Here is a 19816-nt window from a genome sequence, read left to right as displayed (position 1 = left end):
CACCACGGAGAGATCATAACTAGGTCTTTGGTTTGTGAGTTTCTGCAGAGACGCTGATCCAAATCTAAAGATTCCAGTTAGAAAACTGATAATGCAGATGCGGATAAGAGGTGGAGGTTTTACCGCAAGGAAAACAGTTTTCTCATGATTGTTTTAGCAAAGGGCACATATCAGGATTAAAATTAAAACAAGCAGATATGTGGAAACATCACAGGTATTAGAACAGGGGCAGAAGTTTAGAACTTGGGTAACTTCACTCCCCCTTCTCATCTTTACATTTGAATTAATTTGTCAAATGAAACTCATTCATTCTGCCCCTTTACTATCCTATGCAATTCTCTGGCCTTTCTGACATCTTTTAATACAGAAGCGGATATTTGGGAGGAAACGTGGGCACGAGTGCTTGAAACCGGGAATGGGTGAGCTGAATTGTCTGTAGTGAGTGGTGCTTAAAGAAGGTAGAACTCGCGAATCAGTGCGAAAATTGGGGCGGCTTAGAGTCTCAAGCTTTTGTTGGGTTAGCAGAAGTTAGGGGAACACGAATGTTCACGACAATAGCGCCCCGTCGCCCGTTTCTAACACCTGGCACGGATGGGGTTGCTGGTGGAATAGAAACCTGCCCCAGGATCACACTTCTCTGGCTCCGGCGGCCACAACTCCCCCTGCCCCCGCCCCCCCCCCCCACCTCCCTGGCGCTCGTGCGCCTGCGCGCCGCGCGGCGGATGCTCGCGGGCGCGTAAGCCCGCCCCCAGGGGAAGCCCATTGGCAGCTGGCTGGGGCCGGGCACTGCCTCGTGCCACGGGAGGGCGCACGTGCTGGGGGCGGGAGCTGCGATCTCGGCTATGGCGTCGTTACTTTGGGGAGGCGACGCCGGGGCGGCGGAGAGCGAGCGGCTGAACAGTCATGTAACCGCCGCTGAGGCGGGGAGGGGAAGTGGGCGGGAGCCAGAACCTCACTCTGAGAGGGAAATCTGCTGGGGGGGATGTGGCGGGGGGGGGGGGTGAGGGGAAGCCTCGCTAGCGTGTGGCGTGGGGTGTCAAATGGTGGAGGGGTGATGTGGTAAGGATTTGGGGGAGGGCCAGAGGAAGGAGACCCCGAGAGACGCAAGACCTTTGGTTTGAAGGGCAGAACGAAGACCCCCTAGAAGTCCTGGGAGAGAAAGCAGCTGATAGTCCCAACTAGACCTCGGAGTTTTTTGTTCTCCCAATTTGACCATTTAGCCTCGGCTAGCTTCCATCTTACCGACCACCGCGTTTTTCTATCTACCATTCCTTACTGGTTCTGTGACACCGCCCCCCCCCCCACCCCAAGGACTGCCACATTTAGATTAGAGGACTATAAAGAGGAACTTAAGGTACAGGGGCAGCAGAAAGTCTCCTTCATTTTAGCATAATTCATACAGGTGACCTGTTCCTGAAAAGAATCCATTAATACCTGAAACTGCAAAGGAAACAATATTCGGGTGGTCTCTCCCAGCTAGTGGGGAGCACTGGGCTGCTTGGTGGCTTGCTTCCTAATATTGATTGCAATTTGTGTCTTTCAATAGTTTTCAAACCTCATCCACCCCCGGAAGAACCTTCGGGGTATTAGGAGTACTACAGTCCCAAACGTAGGTGAGTACTGTTAGATAAAGCAAATTGGTCTCAATTAATTAAAAAGCATTGCTTTCCTCAGGCCCCTGGCAACTGAAATACCATAGACTTCCATTAATTTAATACTCAGGGTCCTCCACTACCTTCCCTGTCTTTTTACCCACTCCTCCACTGGATGACCTTTCATGTCAGTGCACATTGTGGAGTTGGTGAGAGATATTGGGATCATACAAACATTTCTGTTTGGTATTTATTGTTTCTTTTCCATCCTTTTAGATGGTTCTAATAACACGGAAGATGATGATGAAGACGATGTAGGTAGGAGTAAATTAATTTGCATGTAACCTAGCATTCTGTATCAATTAATTATGACTTTCACAATGTGAGTGAATAATATAATCTTAAGTGAAAAAGGACTTTTTCTCTATTTATAAATCGTGAATTTCGGAAGAAATACTAAATTAGGAGTAGGCTGTATTTCTTTAGGGGGAGTTGAAATGCAATATGCGGGAATGAGTCGAGAATTTTCAGCTGGCAAGGCAAAATTAGGTCTGGTGGTGATGGATGTAGGCTTGCTTAAGGCCAGAGGTTGGTGTAACCGCAGAGCATAAGAAACTGGATCTTCATGTAAAAAGGAACTCTCAGTATTAAGTCATTCTTTCTACAACCTTCTTTTAGAAGGAAGATAAGAGTAGGAGCAGTTGCTTGATATACAACCACTGAATGGAAAGGAGCAATTTATTAGGTGTCGTTTAGGAAGCTGGATTTACTCGTGCAATATTTCCTTTTTTATTTTTTGCTTTTCTAGTGGATTTGGCAGCCAATTCACTCTTAAACAAATTAATCCGGCAGTCATTAGTAGAATCCAGTCACCGAGTTGAAGTCTTACAGAAGGACCCCAGTTCTCCACTCTACTCAGTGAAAACATTTGAAGAGCTGCGGCTGTAAGTATTTGTATTCATTTTGTGTGGGAAAATGCCAGAAAGAGTGGTACAGAACAAAATAATCTGCTAATAATAAAAACTCTCAGAATACCCTTCTTGTTCTAATATTCAGTATTAAAATGAGATGTGTACATTTTGCGTGCAAGTAAAGTATAGCTGAAAAAGGAGCACTACAATACCTGAGTTGTGCGGCAAATTGAGAAAATTTTGATGGTAAAATATTTTAACCTTGACATGCTAAGGGAGATAACTAAGCTCAACACAGCCATATTATTATTTGCCATACCATGATACAGATATAGGGACGTTGATGACCCAAATATTCTCTCTCACCTCCTTTAGATAAGTTATAAGCTGTTACCTTCCTAATTCTATTTTGTTTTAGATAGCATTAAAATGAATAAGTTTCCCAAATGGGTTTGCATTTGCTAGGGATCTGTTAACTCTCATTAAGGAAGTGTGTTTTAATCAGAAGAGTTACTGATAGGGACCCGTTTAAGGGGGAAAAAAATCCAAAATCCCAATGCTCAGACATTTTCTAAATGGAAGGAGAAGCCTACCTATGATTAACAGCTGGCTGCCAATAACCTGCCAATTTAACCGCATGCAAAATGTGCCTGTTATTGAAGGTGGACATGTTCCAACCTATTTCTTTTTATCTTCTTTCTAACATCTATCATGAGACCTCAGGAAGGATGCATTTAAAAATGCTAGCTCTGGGGTGCCTGGGTGGCTCAGTTGGTTAAGCGTCTGACTTCAGCTCAGGTCATGATCTCATGGCTCGTTAGTTCCAGCCCCGTGTCAGGCTCTGTGCTGGCAGCTGAGAGCCTGGAGCCTGCTTTGGACTCTGTGTTTCCCTCTCTTTCTGCCCCTCCTCTGCTTGCGGTGTCTCTCTCTCTCTCTCTCTCTCTCTCTCTCAAAAATAAATAAACATTAAAAAATTTCTTTAAATGCTAGCTCAGAAGGATGAAGATAATATTGTGTCTTCCACTCCTAGACAGAATTGATGTAAGGATCACCTCGACATAATTTTGTCTTCTCTGAAAATTGCTGTTAAAGCATCAAAGTTTGTCATTCATTAAAAAGAATTAAACAGAGGGGTGCCTGGGTGGCTCAGTTGGTTAAGTGTTAGATTCTTGATCTCAGCTCAGGTCTTGATCTCAGGGTTGTGTGTTTAAGCTCCATGTTGGTCTCCATGCTGGATGTGGAGCCTACTTAAAAACAAAAAACAAAAAACAAAAAAAAAAAAAGGAAAGAAAAGAATTAAACAGTAAATCTGTTTTCTGCTTGTGTGGAAAATAAGACTCTCCTGGCAAGTTAATACACTTTTATCAGACAGGTTTTTCCTTTTTTGCTGGGTTCAACTGAAAGTTCATTGTTAGGCTCTTATTACTGTCCTCAGCCTGGGCTTGTAGCGTAGCTTATTATTTTAATGGTAAAACTGTACAAGCATGATTGTATATGTTTGGAATTCGAGGTATAAATTGTGTATTTCTAAATACTACTTTTGAATCTCAGTTGCAAAGTGGCTTAATTTAAAAATGCACCTTTGGAGTTTGTATTTTGGAGGCTGCTGACCAATCATAGGCTTTGTTTGCTTTTTTTTTTTTTCTTTTGACAGGAAGGAAGAGTTACTAAAAGGGATCTACGCAATGGGCTTTAATAGACCATCCAAAATCCAAGAGATGGCTCTCCCTATGATGCTGGCACACCCGTGAGTTTCCAGGGCAGTGCTATCCCAACTTCATTATTTTTAGTCTCCTGTATGCAGTTTATACCCAGGCATCTCCTCTTTTCTCCAGACCTCAGAACCTCATAGCCCAGAGCCAATCTGGAACAGGAAAAACAGCTGCTTTTGTGTTGGCAATGCTAAGCAGAGTTAATACCTTGGAATTGTTCCCACAGGTAAGGAAAGGCTGAGGGAGAGATGGGAATGCTTGAAGATGCCAATGATATTGTAGTAACGGGTCATATTACTTCAATGATGTGCTGGCATTTAGAATAGACATTCTTTCATAAAATCACAGAGCATTGGGCAGCAGTAGGGGATAGTGATTGGGAACACAGTCTTTATTGTTTGGTTCCAATCCCAGCCTCTCTGCTTACTAGTAGAATGTCTTAGGTGAGTTAGTAGATCTTTCCATGTTTGTTTCCCTGTCTGTAAACATCTATAAAGGCGTGGATCATTCCTGACTCTGAGCACGGTGTAGAAACCGCTCATTAAGCATTGAATGCACGCATGAATGTATGAATTCATGAATGAATGAATGCCTCATAGGATTGTCATGCAGATTAAGTAATGTACCTCTTTAGCGCTGTGCTAGGCCTAAAGTGAGCATTCACTGGTGATGACTGTAGGACTAGAGGATCACCTGGTCCACCTCCCCCTTTAGCAGAGAAGGAAACTGGGGCTTGGGGAGGGAAGTGTCTCACATAAGGTCACAGATGTCAAGAGTGACTGAGCAGGGACAGGAATGGATCTTGCCATGTGCTCAGTCTGGCTTCCACTCATGGAAAGTGGTATTCTTTCCCTGTTTCTCTAACCTGTACTCATCAATTCGTTTGACAAGCTGAGTACCTGAGTACTGAGTGCACTCTATGCCGTGGGGAAAACAAGGCTTCTTTTGGTAAGTTTACAGTTTGATCAGCAGGATAAGCTGTGGAGATGGATGACTAATGCCCAGCATTTGAAATTTTGTGCTTTTTTAGAAAAGTTCACTGAAATAAATATTCAGGGAGGGTTTGATATGATGAGTAAAAACTCTTCAGGAAAGACTGTGCATGAACACACATTGAGAAATGTGTGTGGAAACAATTTTTAGCACTGTAGCTATGTTTTCCTCTACTCTGTATCGCAGATTCTTAACTGATCTTAACAAATGCATTAAACATCACCAGTTTCTTGCATCAGCTTCTTCATTCATCAACCAGATATAGAGGGGTGGAAGTAGCAGGAAAATTTTAGGGAATATTCTGCCAGCATTGTATACGGTGGATCAAACAGGGAGTGTTCTGGAAGTAGGCAAACTTAATAGCAGGCAAGAAGTTATGAGGGTCATGCTCAAGCTGTGATTTGTCTTGCATTATCTTTCTTCTGGATTCCCAGCCTCCCTACACCTCACTGTCCCCCACAAAAAAAGCATAACCTGTGGCTCTCTATAACTCTTTAGAGAGGAATATGTAAAAGGTGTTTCTCCACCTTCAGCCCCTTCTCTCCCCCACCCATATTCAGCGTTCACCTCAGATCTGTCAGGTGCTAAATTGTGTTCGATTGAAGATATTTTAGTCAACCAAAATCTCCAGTTTTGTATGTGTGCCTCTTCCTGAACAGACTTTAATTGTATGTCAGATTTGCACGATGGCTTGCATGAGCCTTTCAACTTACCCTTTCTCTCTCACAGTGCCTCTGTCTAGCTCCTACTTACGAACTGGCTCTGCAGACTGGTCGTGTGGTTGAACGGATGGGAAAATTCTGTGTGGATGTTCAAGTGATGTACGCCATTCGAGGGAATCACAGTATGTACCAGAAAGCCGGTCCTGGCTGACCTTTTAAATCCTCACTCCGGCAAGCATGTTACATCCCTTCTCGGCTTTTTTGTCTCTAAAGCGGGGGCTATGACAGCACCTGTACCGAAGGGTTGTTACTAGAATTAAATGAAGCTGTGCAGATGACGCTCCGTGTGCAAGCCTGGAGCATAAGAAGGACCCAGTAAATGTTAGCTACTTCATTTCCACATCCTGCAAGATGGTGCTTACATATATTTCTTTTTTTGAGGCTCAGGCATTTTGTGCAGACAGCTTGTGGCGTTTAACTTTTTCATTAAAGTATTTCATGTGCATGGCAGAAAAAGATCTTTAAAACACAGGTCAGAAGGTAAAAGTGAAAGTTTCTCTTTCTTGTCCTCCAAAGACCTATTTCCAAGGATAACTAGTTTTGTTCACCGACCTCTGTTGTTTGCTTTCTTTTTCAGTTCATTAACATATGGATGTACATGTATGTATTTGTTTTTGTAGAGTGTGAAAATGGGAGCACTATTTTCTTAGTGTCTACGAACTTAACATGGGGACACTGTCTGGGGACAGTTTGTAGGGTTTCCACCACTGTGCCAGTGCTATTGCTGCAGGGTGGCTTCTTAACCGACCGTGGGCAGAATCAAATAGTCAAGATTGTTATTACTAAATCCTAGGAACTGAGGAATCTGTCCTAAAGCTCTGCAAAATCAAAATCTGAGAAGGCCCTCAGGGTTTGCATTTGCAAAATCATCACCAAATGTACTTTGACTGAAGAGTCCTGTGTCGCATCACCCTGATGTGTGGATTCTTAGGGTCATTTGCGTCGCATCTGAAGGAGTCCTTCAATCCCTTTCTCCCTAGTTCCCAGAGGAACCGATGTCACCAAACAGATCATAATCGGCACTCCTGGGACTGTCCTAGATTGGTGTTTCAAGCGAAAATTAATTGATCTGACTAAGATCCGTGTATTTGTCCTGGATGAAGCAGACGTGATGATTGACACACAAGGATTCTCAGACCAAAGCATTCGTATTCAGAGGTAAGTTTCACATCCATCCGTGTTCTTCCTGAATCTTCCGTCTGGAGGGGGAGTTTGATTTGTCTGCTGCTCCTAGTTGCCTTCACTACTTAATTCCTTACTTCTTTTGCTTTTGAAACAAATTTGGGGTTCAATATTTTCACCAGTTCAGCGGGCCTTTAGACTGCTGTCATTTGCTGGTTTCTTCAGTTTGTAATCTTGCCTGACTGCTCTTGTTTTCTCAACTGGCCTACATGTGGAACCCATGTGGTGAGTTGGCACCAAATTGTGTCCCTAAGTTCTCTATTAGAGCAAAAGTCCAAACAGAATTTGTTAAAACTTGATAAGGCTGTGGTGAGGATAACCGCCAGGGGGTAGAGAACGCAGTAATCTGGAATTGGGAACCACGTGGTCTAGTCCTGACTTTGCCTCTCATTTGTCGAGTAAATCCTGTTGTTTTCCTAGGCCTTTCTCTCAGGATAACCCAAGGGCCCTAAAATCACAGATCACCAGGCCTAACCTGCGACTCACTGGTTCAGAATTTCTGGGAGTGGGCTTTAGGAATCTATATCACTTGTTTTTAAAGAAAGCATTTATGCGCTCAGTATTAAACTCAAATGGTACTGAAAGACCCATCATGAAAAACAGTGACCTCCTGCTCTATCCTGTAGAGAATACATCTGGGTTCTGGTATTAACCTTCATATATTTAAATAATATGCTCACGTGCCTTTTTCTTAATGTGTCGTCATCTGCTGACTACCTTGTAGAGGAGGTGGGAATTCTGCTCTTTTGTACCACCACCCTCCCCCATCCTCCTGTCCCCTCTCTGTGGTTAGTTACATCGTAAGAGTTGGTTACGTTAATAATGATATCATTAGGACATACAGATAACTGTTCGCTGTTGCACAGGGTATTACTATAATTATGTATTTTCTTGTACAACTGCTACCCCCAGAATTTAATAACTGTCTGTTTTCCTTCCTTTGGTTAGTATCACTGTGTGGGGATCTTTAAGTTTTCTCTGCCTATTTCATCATATGTGTCATATGAAAGTGCTATCTCCAGAAAGGCAAATACACTTAAAAATTCCATCAATGTCTTTTTTTCCCTGAAACTCTCCCGAGCACACTCTCTACGGTTTCAGTCTGGACTTCATTGTATAGCTGTCTCTCTAGGTCTTCCTGGCCCTCATTTACAGTTTGGAATCTCCTGTTTTCTGGGTCCCTTTTCTTGGTTTACTGTCAATTTACTCAGTACGCTGGAGTATATTCTCTAATGGCTTCCTAAAAAACAATGTCAGGAAGTTTACTTTCCATCTCCCATATGTCTGAAAATATCTTTATTGTACCTGTAAATCTGGTCTTTTGATTGATAGTTTGCTTGGATGTGGAGTCCAAGTTGAAAAGAATTCTCCCTATAAATTCAGAGTCAATGTTGAAAACAAAAATTTTTTAAATACTATAATTCCCTCAGTTTCAGTGTTGTTGCTGACATTTAAAGTCGTTCTGATAGCCAAACTTTTGTACGTGATCTGTTTTTTCTCTGTAGAAGCTTTTAGAATCTTCTTTCTCCATAGTATTCTGAAACTTGACAGTGATATGTGTTTGTTTGGGTTCTTTTTCCCTCATTCATTGTTCTAGACACATAGTACACTCACCCTGTTCATTTTTAAAACTTGTGCCTGCCAGATCTGGGAAAATTTCTTAGGTTATTTTTTTCCCTGCAGTGACTAACTTTCTAGGGAGCAGGACACAGCCATGCCAGACCAAAAAAAAAAAAAAAAAAGTATATATATGTATACATATATATATGTGTGTATATATATGTATATGAATGAATATAATGTAGAAGAAATAGTCATACATGTGTGTTAACATAAAAATGTGATAAATGGTATATTTCTTTAAAATTGTATATTCTATATTTTCTGTTACATAAATCCTACAATTTAAGCAAAACAACAGTAGAACTAGTTAAGTGGCTATTAGTCATAATTATCAATAGAACTAATTAAATGAATAGTATGTATGAGAAAGATATAACAGTAGTTTATGTCATTTTTGACATCATAATTTAATTTTTTAAAATTCTTTATTGCATGCTTAAATGTTGTCAGCTGTGCTGTTGTATGTTCTTAAGATACTTAAATAGAAGACTTTTTACAAGGAGAATGTCAACACAATAGGACTAATTAAACAGCTGTTACCTGTGTTTAAGGACAAAATCAGCAATGACCTATTTCTTTTTGTCTCCTAGTGCAGTAGGCTGTTTCTACTCCTTCTCTTTCCTCCTCCAGTAATACTTCTCTGAACTGCCTGCAGCCTTCTTCCCTTGTATGTGGTGGTAAAACTGAATACAGTCAAATGTAAAATTCATTTTGACTTGAAGCTCTGCTCTTATCAAGCTTACACCAATTCTTGGTATTAGTCCAGTGTGATGTCCTCTTAACAAAAGTGTTTAAGGGGGGGCGCCTGGGTGGCTTAGTCGGTTAAGCATCCGACTTCAACTCAGGTCATGATCTCATGATCCATGAGTTCAAGCCCTGCGTCAGGCTCTGTGCTGACAGCTAAGAGCCTGGAGCCTGCTTCTGATTCTGTATCTCCCTCTCTCTCGCCCCTCCCCTGCTTGTGCTCTCTCTCTCAAAAATAAATAGAAACATTAATAATAAAGTGTTTAAACATGAACTATTTAAGAGTTTACTGTCTAGCAACAGTAGTTTTTTAAACACGCAAGAATTCCTGTCTAGCTTTCTAGAAACATCCACATCTACTATGTCTGCAGGCTTGTTTTGTAGACAAGCTATTTGTCATTCAGATCCTTCACACCTATAAAATCCACCACTTAGGTTACCCGGGTCTAAAATGTCCATCGTTTTTAAACACTCTGAAGTCCATTAGATAGCATTGTAATTCTCAGGAAAATGGTTGTGAAGCACCGAGGGGATTTAAGTCTGTGAAATCCAAGATGGATTCCGAGTAAGTTACAGTTTTTAGCAAAGGAACAAGAAAGTCTTGTTCAACTTAACTCCCCTTTTCTGCTGACAGTCTTGAGTTCTGCAGAAGTCTTACTTCCTTTAAAATGAGTATTTTTTTTCTTTTTTTTTTGCTTCAGGGCATCACACAGCATATCATTTCTGTTTTACCGTAATTCTTTTTTCCATTCCTATATTCAGCACATTTTCAAGTTGGAGAAAGATGTTCTTTTTGTCTCACACTTGGAAGATATGATTTTATGACTAACACTTTAACTCTTTTTCATGGCCAGCAGCAATGATAGGCATCTTACAGGCATATGTCCAAGGTGACTCTCTTCTTCCATTAACATACAGTATAAAATGTACTAGATGCTTCTGCAATTTTTAAGGAAACTAAAAAGTCACCAAAAACTTTGGTAATGGAAGCTCAACATCACAGTTAAGCAAATTATATGCCTTTTATAAGTGTGGTCTACAAAGTATGCAGGATATTTAGCTAGCAAGATCTTTTTGTTTTGTTTGATAAGTTTATAGACTGAGTGGAATCTGTCAGAATTTATATTTGCATTGTCTGCAGCATATGTAGACAGTTGAACAAAAGCTAGTTTGGATAGGATATCAACAGTCTTCAGTTTTAGATTTTCTGTGACTTATTCAAACTTTATAGAAGTCAAGGAGATGTTTTGAACTCCCATTTTTCAAGTCAAAGTATCTAAGAGATAGGAGGAATATATTTATTGTTGCTGTGATTTGATATATCATCCAGTATAGTGTAGACAGCATGATCATTGGTAAAATCTTATAGAATTAGCTGTACACTGAAAGTGGTAAGACCTCTGTGGTCAAAATGTTCTCCATTTGTTCACCCACAGGACATTTTGCTTGCAACCTCTAAACAGGAAATGTAAATTTCCTCAGTTTCAGAGAGATATCAAGGGAGGGATACAATAATGCATATCCATTTGCATGGTATGGCCAAACTAATTCAGCATCCACTGTTTCCAGCTGAGCACTGGTGTGCTTTAAAAAGGCAAAACAGCTTTGAATTTAGAAATGGTGCCCATCTCATCCTGAACTTGTGATGCTTGGTCTCCATATATGCTTTTCACATCTCCTTCTCCACCATGCTTTCCCTCTTCATGTGGTGCAGTTGCTTTGTTTTTGGTATTTACCTCTTTAACCCAGTTGAATGTGTCTTTCCATCTGTCATTAAAATAACACAGTCACTTAGCTGCCTTTTTCTGTCTTATCTGGATCATCCTGGCATTCCCTGTTTCTTTTCCATAACTTCCTTTTCTTGTCATGGATGCAATATGCTGCTGTTGTCTCTCTGAGGATGTTAATTGTAGTATTTAAATTTTTTTCTATTCTCAACATTGGCTCTGAATTACCTAAGTTTCTTGTTTTGTTTTGTTTTGTTTTGTTTTTTGCTACAGTCTGTGTCTTTTGTGGTAGACCTTTCCCCCCTCGAATCTGGTGGTACAATGGCCAGCCTTTCAAAATCTAAAAGTAGGAACCAAGAAGCTTATTGACAGCTCCCCAGGAGACATGCACTTGGTTGCTGGCCTTCTGGGAGGGCCAGGGAGTGGGCTGTGTTTTCTCATGTGCATATTTCCTCTCATTCCTTATTTTCAGCTCTCCGCTTTACCCTTACCTTCTACTGAGGCTGGTATCCCCAAGTCTGGGATTTCTGCACAGACAGTAGACTTCTACTTGCACATGTTCAGCTTCCTGAAATGAGGTGGGGTCCAGTTGCTTCTCACACACATTTTCAGCCAGGCTTCCTATTTAAAATAATTTTGGCCAAAGATCAAGTGACACTCCCTTCTGGCCATCCTTTACGCTAAGTTGGTGTGTTTATATATAACTGAGAACGAAAGGTTCAGTAGCTGAAAAGGGCTGCCTACTCAAGAGAATATTAAGTAATAATTAGAGTGTTTATGTTGGTTGTTCACCCTTCCATTGTTGATTTTCTTCCTTTTGCTTAAAAAAGATTAAATCGCAGTATTGTCCAATAGAAAGATAATGCAAACCACATGTGTAACTTTAAATTTTCTAATAGCCACATAAGAAAAAACTGGTGAAGTTCATGTTATATTTTATATATATCAAAATCAAAAGTAGCATATCAATAAGTAGTCAATTTAATCAATATGAAAATTATTAATGAAATAGTTGAAATTCTGTTTCTCCTACGAAGTCTTCAAAATCCAGGGTGGATTGCAGAACAGCCCGTGTTTCCCTTCCTTGTGTAGTCTGTGTACATGGAATGAACATCATGAATGTACATGGAATGAATCATTCATTGGAATGAAATGGCACAGGCCTTGGGGTGCAAGTCCCGGTACCATCTTTCTCCAGATGGAGAACTGTGATGTAGCAGACGGCCAAGAGTCTTCCCCACTGACCCCACTGACCCCCCCCCAAGCAAGTTAATGCACAGTATCCTTCATATCTTCTGGGACACCGCCCCCACTTACTCTGGCCTCTGGTGCCCACAGCTCTGAGAGCTCTCAGAGGTTCTGAGAGAGCCACTGCCTTTGCAGCTCAACCACCCTTGTCATCACCATTTCCATCTGTAGCGCTCATGTTTTCTTGTTAACCAGAGTTTCCCATCTTCCAGAAACGTATTGAAATTTCTCATCCACCAGTGTCTCCTTTTCTGTCTCCATGTTGTTGTAGATTCATATCTTTTTATCTCTTCTTGATCATGCTAGTGGTATGTGGGAAGCTAAGGAGGTACGCATGTAGGCAGTCTACCACAGTTGCCAAGAAGTCTATCAGATCGTTACTTTGGAAAGCTGCCCAGATGATTCAGACCCCAGACTTGACAGAGTACTTGGGACTCGCTGGACTCCATGATCTTTCCTGCTCTCTTGTAGCACTAATGCCTTATCTTCTAGGTGCTCTGTCTTCCCCTCAAAAGCAATTATTTCTCTCCAGTGAATCAGATTAACTTAAAATTTATTGATGTATAAAATGTGTTCAGAGAAATACATGAATCACAAGTGTACGGTTGAGTGAATTATCACAAAGAGGCCGTGTTCATGTAACAATGGCCCAGACCAAGAAATAGAACCCCAACTCTCCAGGGGTCCCTGAATCGCTAGCCCCCTTTCTTCAGGATTAACCTCTGTTTTGACTGCTAGTTCCATAGATTCCTTTTACTCATTGTTGAACTTTATGTAATTTGGCCCTCTGTTCATTAGGGGTTCAGCTCATATTTTGCATGCAGTAGCATTTTTATCTTTTGTTCCCCTTTTGTGTATATCCAGGTTCTTCCCACTCCAAATAAAGTTAGCTGCGGCTGCTGTTCTTTTCCTCCCAAGAACTATAACACCTGCCATTGAATGACTAGCCTGTTTCCTTCCCCACATTTAACTTTGTGTGAAACGATACCATGAAGACTATCTAGACCACACTCTTGGCTCCATGATTTTGCCTCTTTTAAGAAGACAATTGTCAGGGTGCCTGGGTGGCTCAGTCGGTTGAGCATCCGACTTCGGCTCAGGTCATGATCTCGCGGTCTGTGAGTTCGAGCCCCACGTCGGGCTCTGTGCTGACAGCTCAGAGCCTGGAGCCTGTTTCAGATTCTGTGTCTCCCTCTTTCTCTCTCCTCCCCCACTTATGCTCTGTCTTTCTTTTCTCAAGAATAAATAAATGTTAAAAAAATTTTTTTAATAAAGTAAAAGAAGACAGTTGTCAAGTGACACCCCATACCCTCCAAAATACATATCTAAATTTTGCCCTTGAGTTCTACATTCAGTTCATGTGTTTTTCCAAATTCTGGTTGGCAAGAAAAGGCAGGACACGTGGCCCTTTGCACAGAGGTGGAGCTTATGGGCAGCACTTTACCCACTGAGCCCTCATGGCAGTGGGTGTGATGTGCTTGAAGATGCCTCCAAGGAGAGCACCAGGGATGGCAGCGGCTGACAGCCCGGCCGTCTTCCCCTTCTCTCTTACAGAGCTTTACCTTCTGAGTGCCAGATGCTCCTCTTCTCAGCAACCTTTGAGGACTCTGTGTGGCAGTTTGCAGAGCGAATCATTCCTGACCCTAATGTTATCAAGTTACGAAAAGAGGAGCTGACCCTGAACAACATCCGACAGTATTACGTGCTGTGTGAGAATAGGAAAGACAAATACCAAGCTCTGTGCAACATCTATGGTGGCATCACCATTGGTCAGGCCATCATCTTCTGCCAGGTAACTGCTGAGATCTGTCTTCGTCATGCCCAGACTTCCCTGCATGTGGAGGCGAGGGGATGGTAATACTAATAAGTGCCATAGAGCCAGGTGCCATCACAAGCACTTTTTGTACCAGAGGGTATTTAGTGTAATCTTCAGAACAGCTTGGGATAGAAATTAATCTGTATTTTGTGGGTGAAACTTAGAAATATTAAGCAATGGAATAGGACCTCAATATGATGTTAAATAGAGGGCATCATTATTTTAGGGGGATTGCTTCTAACATTTCCCCATTTAGGTTGATGTTTACTGTTGGGTTTTTATAGATCACCCTTCATCAGATTAAGAATGTTCTCGTCTAATTCCTAACTTACTATGAGCAAAGTAGCCACTCCATCTCTCACTGTTAATATTACCCTGGTTTTATTTTCATATTTACTTTTTCTATCAGACGTGTTTCATGTTCACGCATTGGTTTTATTTTCTCTCTACCCCACGAACACTGTAAGCTCCATGAGTGCAGGACCTCATCTGTCTTACTTTTGTAGCCCACTAGAATGGCTCCTGCCTGGCACAGGGACAGCACTGAACACATACTTGTAGAATAAAAGAAAGCTCGCTTCTGCCACGGACTAGCCATGAAACCTTGGGCAAGTGACTTCATGTTTTTAAGCTTTGGGTTTTTTTAATTTAGGTAGCTATGTCATCAGGTTGTTGTGAGAGCAAATGACTGTAATGCATGTAAAGATTTGAGCGAGATTCCTGGCAGACATGAAGCACTCTTCTTAAAGGGACTAAGGGTGTCATTACTGCATTATCCCATTTTGTCATCATACTACCACATGAGGTAGGCGAGCATTTTATCTCTCCTTAATGGCTGAGAGAAGTCAAAGCTCCTAAAGGTTGAGAGGATGTGACCCTAGGAAGTACAGGGGGTGGACAAATTCCATGCCTATTCTAAGATTTCTCTAGGACTTGAGGGAGAGGTAAAGCAAAATCCCTGTGCAGCCATTTCTGGCTTCCCCATCATGCGTAAGTGAGCATTGCAAACACAGCAGGTCTGCTTTGACTTGGGGTGCTGTGCTGGGTTTTGTGTTTTCATGTAGACTCGTCGAAATGCCAAGTGGTTGACTGTGGAGATGATGCAGGATGGCCACCAAGTGTCTTTGTTAAGCGGAGAGCTGACCGTGGATCAGCGAGCCTCCATCATTCAGAGGTTTCGGGATGGGAAAGAGAAAGTTCTTATAACAACCAATGTCTGTGCTCGAGGTGTGTGTGTGTTTGTGTGTGTACACACTTAAAGTCAAGTTTATTGAAGTATATAATTTACGTATGATAAAACTCATGGATTTTAAGCATACAGTGAGATTTTTGACAAGTATATAGGGTCATGTAATCATCACTATAATCAAAGTATAGAACACTTCCCTCTCCCTCCAGAACTTCCTTGTGCTCCTTTGCTGCTAGCCTCTTCTTCATATCATCTGACCCCTGGCAACTACTGATCAGATTTCTGTCTACTTTTTTGTCTCTTCCAGAATGCTATATAAATTAAATCATATATAAATTAAATTAAATCATAGGTAGCCATTGTGTCTGACTTATCCTACTTGATACAATGCTTTTGAATTCATCAGTGTTGTGACATATATTAGTAGTTAGGTCCTTTTTATTGCTGAGTCATATTCCCTTGAATGGATATACCACAATTAGTTCATTCACGAGTTGATGGACATTTGAATTATTCACAGTTTGGGGCTATTTTGAATAAATCTGTAATAAACATTCATATGTAGGTCTTGTGTAGACATGTTTTCATTTCTCTTGGATAAATAAAGTAGGGTTTGGGGGTCATATGGTAAATGTATGTTTAGCTTCATAGGAAACTGAAACTGTCTTCTAAAGTGACTGTACCATTTTTTATTCCCACCAGCAATGTAGGAGAGTTCCAATTGCTCTGCATCCTTGCCAGCAATTAATACTGCCACTCTTTTTCATTTTAGCCATTCTAGTAGATGTGTGTGGTATCTCATTGTGTTTTTGACTCATGCTCCCTAATGACTAACATTGATCATCTCTGAGGTGTTTTTAATTTTAAAACTATTGACTACTTTGGGGAAAATTCTTTGTTTTTTCAGGAGACAGGCCTTCCTACATTATTCATTCTTCCCATACCCTTGCCTACACCCCATACTCAAACCATGTTTCCTAATTCATTCAGATAGAAATGAAGACCTGCTATGTAGGTGGAGCTCAGCACTGTGGAAGAGGAGCCTGAAAAAAGACGAGGTCCCAGCCCCTCAGGAGCTCAGCGTCTAGGCACTTGACTATCTAGACCAGTGCCATCCAGTAGAACTTTTTACATTGAAGTAAATGTTCTGTTCTGTGCTGTCCAGTTGGTAGCCAGTGGCCATATAGGGCTGCTGGGCACTTGAAATGTGGCTAGTGTGACTGAGGAACTTGTAATTTGAATTAATTTAAAGTTAGAGGGCCATATTGGATGGCACATCTCTAGACCTTGGAGGAAAGAGGGCACCAGGAGCTCCAAGGAGGACAAGGATTGTGACCGAGACAGCTTTCTAGTGCTGGGAGACAGAGGCACTGGGGGATCATAGAATTCTTCCAGGAACGTTAGATGTGAAAGGTTTTGAAGAAAGGGTAGAATCTAATTTGATAAGAATTTACAGTTTGCTTGGGAAATGGCAAGGCCGTGTGACTACAGTGTTGGATTTGAGTCAGGAGAGGAAGAGATGAGACTTCAGGTGGTTTGGAAATCTGGAATTGTTTGTGCTTCATCCTGTGCAGTTTGGGCAGTCAGCCCTGGACTTAGGTGTCCAGGACGTTGCCATGGTGACCGTGGTCAGAGAGATTGGAGGAGGAGAGAAGAGGGGGAACTTGTCTGGAGGTTGTTACAACAGTGAGGCAAGGGATAAAAAAAGTCCTGGCTGGAACCATGACTGCGGCATGGAGTGGCGTGGGGTCCAGTGAAGGGTAGGGCACGTGAGACAGGGGGTCCTGCCGGGGACTTAGCAGAGTAGGAACGGAGAGGAGGCTCTGTGGGCTTGGCGAGAGCCCTGTCCACAACACACGCTCTTTGTACATACTGAAACTTCTGTAGAATTAGCTTCTACTGACACTCTAAAATCTAGCATCCTAGGCGCCCTGGGCCAGCAAACTGCTTGACCAAAGTATCCACTTCAGTGACATAAAACCAGCTTTTGTTTGTAAATGACGGCTGTTAAGAGAGAGTTTCCCTGGCAGATGGGGCTCATGAATAGCTGTGTCCTAAGGAGACAGTCGCAGGACCCCACAGTGTCTTTCCTCTTCCAGGGATTGATGTGAAGCAGGTCACAATTGTTGTGAACTTTGATCTCCCTGTAAACCAAGCTGAGGAGCCAGACTATGAGACCTACCTTCACCGCATAGGGCGGACGGGGCGCTTCGGGAAGAAAGGCCTGGCCTTCAACATGATTGAGGTGGATAAGCTACCCCTGCTTATGAAGATCCAGGATCACTTTAGTAAGTAGCACCTGTCACAGTGGGAACTGTGCATCCTGCTGATGGTGACAGTGATGGTGTCTGTCACGGACCTAGTACCCAGAGGTTTAGGGTCTATGGGGGCAGGAGCCAGGGAGTGGGAAGCTCCTAATCCACAGTGAGTGCTAGAGCTCCTAATGTGAGGCCGTTGAGTAAATCATCCATATATGGTAGCTGAAGAACAACTTAAAAATCAAGTGGAATTAATATGAGCTCAGGTTTATGTTATTGCCCATTATGGGACCCGGGGCAGCTTTTCATGTCCTATAAAGCACCATCCAAAACAAAGTAATAAAGTCCTTTAGGATTATATTTTGTTCCTGGAATGCTTGGTGGCTCAGTTGGTTAAGCGTCCGACTCTTGGTTCCAGCTCAGGTCATGATCTCATGGTTTGTAGGTTCGAGCCCCAAGTCAGCCTGCTTGGGACTCTCTTTCTGCCCCTCCCCCACTCACACTCACACGCTCTCTCAAATAAACTTAAAAAAAATTATATTCTGTCCCCAGCTTCCCCTCTTATTTACATTTTTCTCTTTCTCTGGCCCCACCCTACCAACTAGGATAGTCCTAAATTCTGAGATCTGCTGCCCTTCTTCCCACCCCACATCCAAACAAGGCAGACTCTGGTAACCTTCTGGGCTCTTGGACCAGCAGCTTGCACTCTGATGGAAGCTCTGATAGAAGTTCTGATGGTAACCTGAGGCATCCACTTCTCAGTTACCCCTGGCCCCAAGGCCCACGGACATGACTGGGGAGCAGGGGGAGAGATACACTCGAATGACCCCGAATATATCTTCACCTTTTGGGAAAACGGTAGTTAACTTTTGTGGGAAGCAATGGACACTGTCCCTGGGGAAATGCATAGAGGCACACCTATGCAGTTTGGAATACGATTTTGGAAAGTCTAGACTGTAGCACATCCATGGATGCTTCAGGGAAGTTGATTAAGCACCTCTGTGTTAGGAGAGGCAAGGAGGGATGGCAGGCAGAAAGAACCCTTACCATCCATCCACGCCTGCTATGGTAAGCTCCTTATGACCAAATCCTGGGAAGTGACCTCAGCAGAGGCACCTTAGCTTCCCTCCCTGTTGCCATCCCTCACCCCACCCCACACACGCCCATTCATTCCTCCTAGTAGGGCCACGCCCCTTCCCAGGCTCCCCTCACCTGCACTCTGGCCTTTTTTTCTGCCCCAAGGTATCTAGACACAGATGTTCTATTGTTTGGTACATTTGATGCTCTTTTAGTTAGTTTTAATTGGTTATTTTAATCCTATCTCTTCCTTATCTAATCTAGAGAATATTCTCTCTCAGGGCTTTCCATACAGGGGATGACAGGAACACATATTTGTGAAGGTGTCACTGTCTTCAGAAATTCAGAGCTGAGTGGAATGAAATTCTGTGTATGCCCCAGGCTAAGACTGCTTCTTTTCTCTTCCCTTCTCTTAGATAGCAGTATCAAGCAGCTCGACCCTGAAGACATGGATGAGATTGAAAAGATTGAATATTGAAGACAGAACTGTGTTGTTTGTGAAATGTCCTAGTTTATGTGAGAATGTCCCAATGGGTTTGGAAGGTAATTTTTTCCATTGGGGCTTTTTCAAAGTGAAACTGTTAAATATGGCAAAATAAATGTCATGGTAGCCTTAGTCTTAAGACATGAGGTCTTTTTGAAACAAAGTTGGTGTGAAGCACTGATCTTTTTGAATAAAAAAGCAAGATTATTTCTTATTCTAACCTTTTTGCAGGTAAACATCTTTGTGTGGGCCACTGGGGTGTTTGGGGAACTTCGTCTGTAGGGTCTGAGCAGAGTGTGCCTCTTGTGAACATGTCACGGTGCCACAAGATGGCAGTAGAACTTCACCAGTTCTGGGATCTGAGCCGCGGGCCAGGAAGAAGCCCGAGGGCTCCAGGCCTCACTCCCTGGGCGGCCCTTTAGAGCCACTAGTGTCCTTCTCCCTCACATGTCTGCTCCCCCTCCTCGTGCAGGCATGCTTGGGAGTGCCCGCGCACACGTGTGCACACACACCCCTTAGGTTGGAGCTCAGGGTGAAA

At 42.5% G+C, this 19816-nt stretch overlaps 1 protein-coding gene across 1 annotated transcript; it reads left to right on the top strand.

Annotated features, from left to right (window-relative positions):
• The first annotated feature begins 770 nt into the window (after window positions 1-770).
• Window positions 771-19498, top strand: DDX25 (DEAD-box helicase 25). The gene is made up of 12 exons (XM_027036864.2): window positions 771-905; window positions 1547-1613; window positions 1869-1910; window positions 2401-2536; window positions 4158-4250; window positions 4339-4441; window positions 5938-6052; window positions 6911-7088; window positions 14009-14246; window positions 15335-15497; window positions 17559-17747; window positions 19211-19498. Exons 1-12 carry the CDS (start codon window positions 843-845, stop codon window positions 19270-19272), a joined length of 1449 nt encoding a protein of 482 aa, XP_026892665.1. The 5' UTR covers window positions 771-842; the 3' UTR covers window positions 19273-19498.
• Window positions 19499-19816: the final 318 nt, after the last annotated feature.

This window comes from Acinonyx jubatus, chromosome D1 (genome assembly GCF_027475565.1).
Source record: "Acinonyx jubatus isolate Ajub_Pintada_27869175 chromosome D1, VMU_Ajub_asm_v1.0, whole genome shotgun sequence".
Lineage (NCBI taxonomy): Eukaryota > Metazoa > Chordata > Mammalia > Carnivora > Felidae > Acinonyx > Acinonyx jubatus.
The sequence above is the reverse complement of the archived record's forward strand: the minus strand, read 5'-3'. Positions and strand labels throughout refer to the sequence as shown.

Coding starts and splice junctions, on each gene's coding strand:
- DDX25 (XM_027036864.2), top strand. CDS start 843: ATGGCGTCGTTACTTTGGGGAGGCGACGCCGGGGCGGCGGAGAGCGAG. Junction 2,537..4,157: donor ACATTTGAAGAGCTGCGGCT/GTAAGTATTTGT, acceptor TTCTTTTGACAG/GAAGGAAGAGTTACTAAAAG. Junction 15,498..17,558: donor AACCAATGTCTGTGCTCGAG/GTGTGTGTGTGT, acceptor TTCCTCTTCCAG/GGATTGATGTGAAGCAGGTC.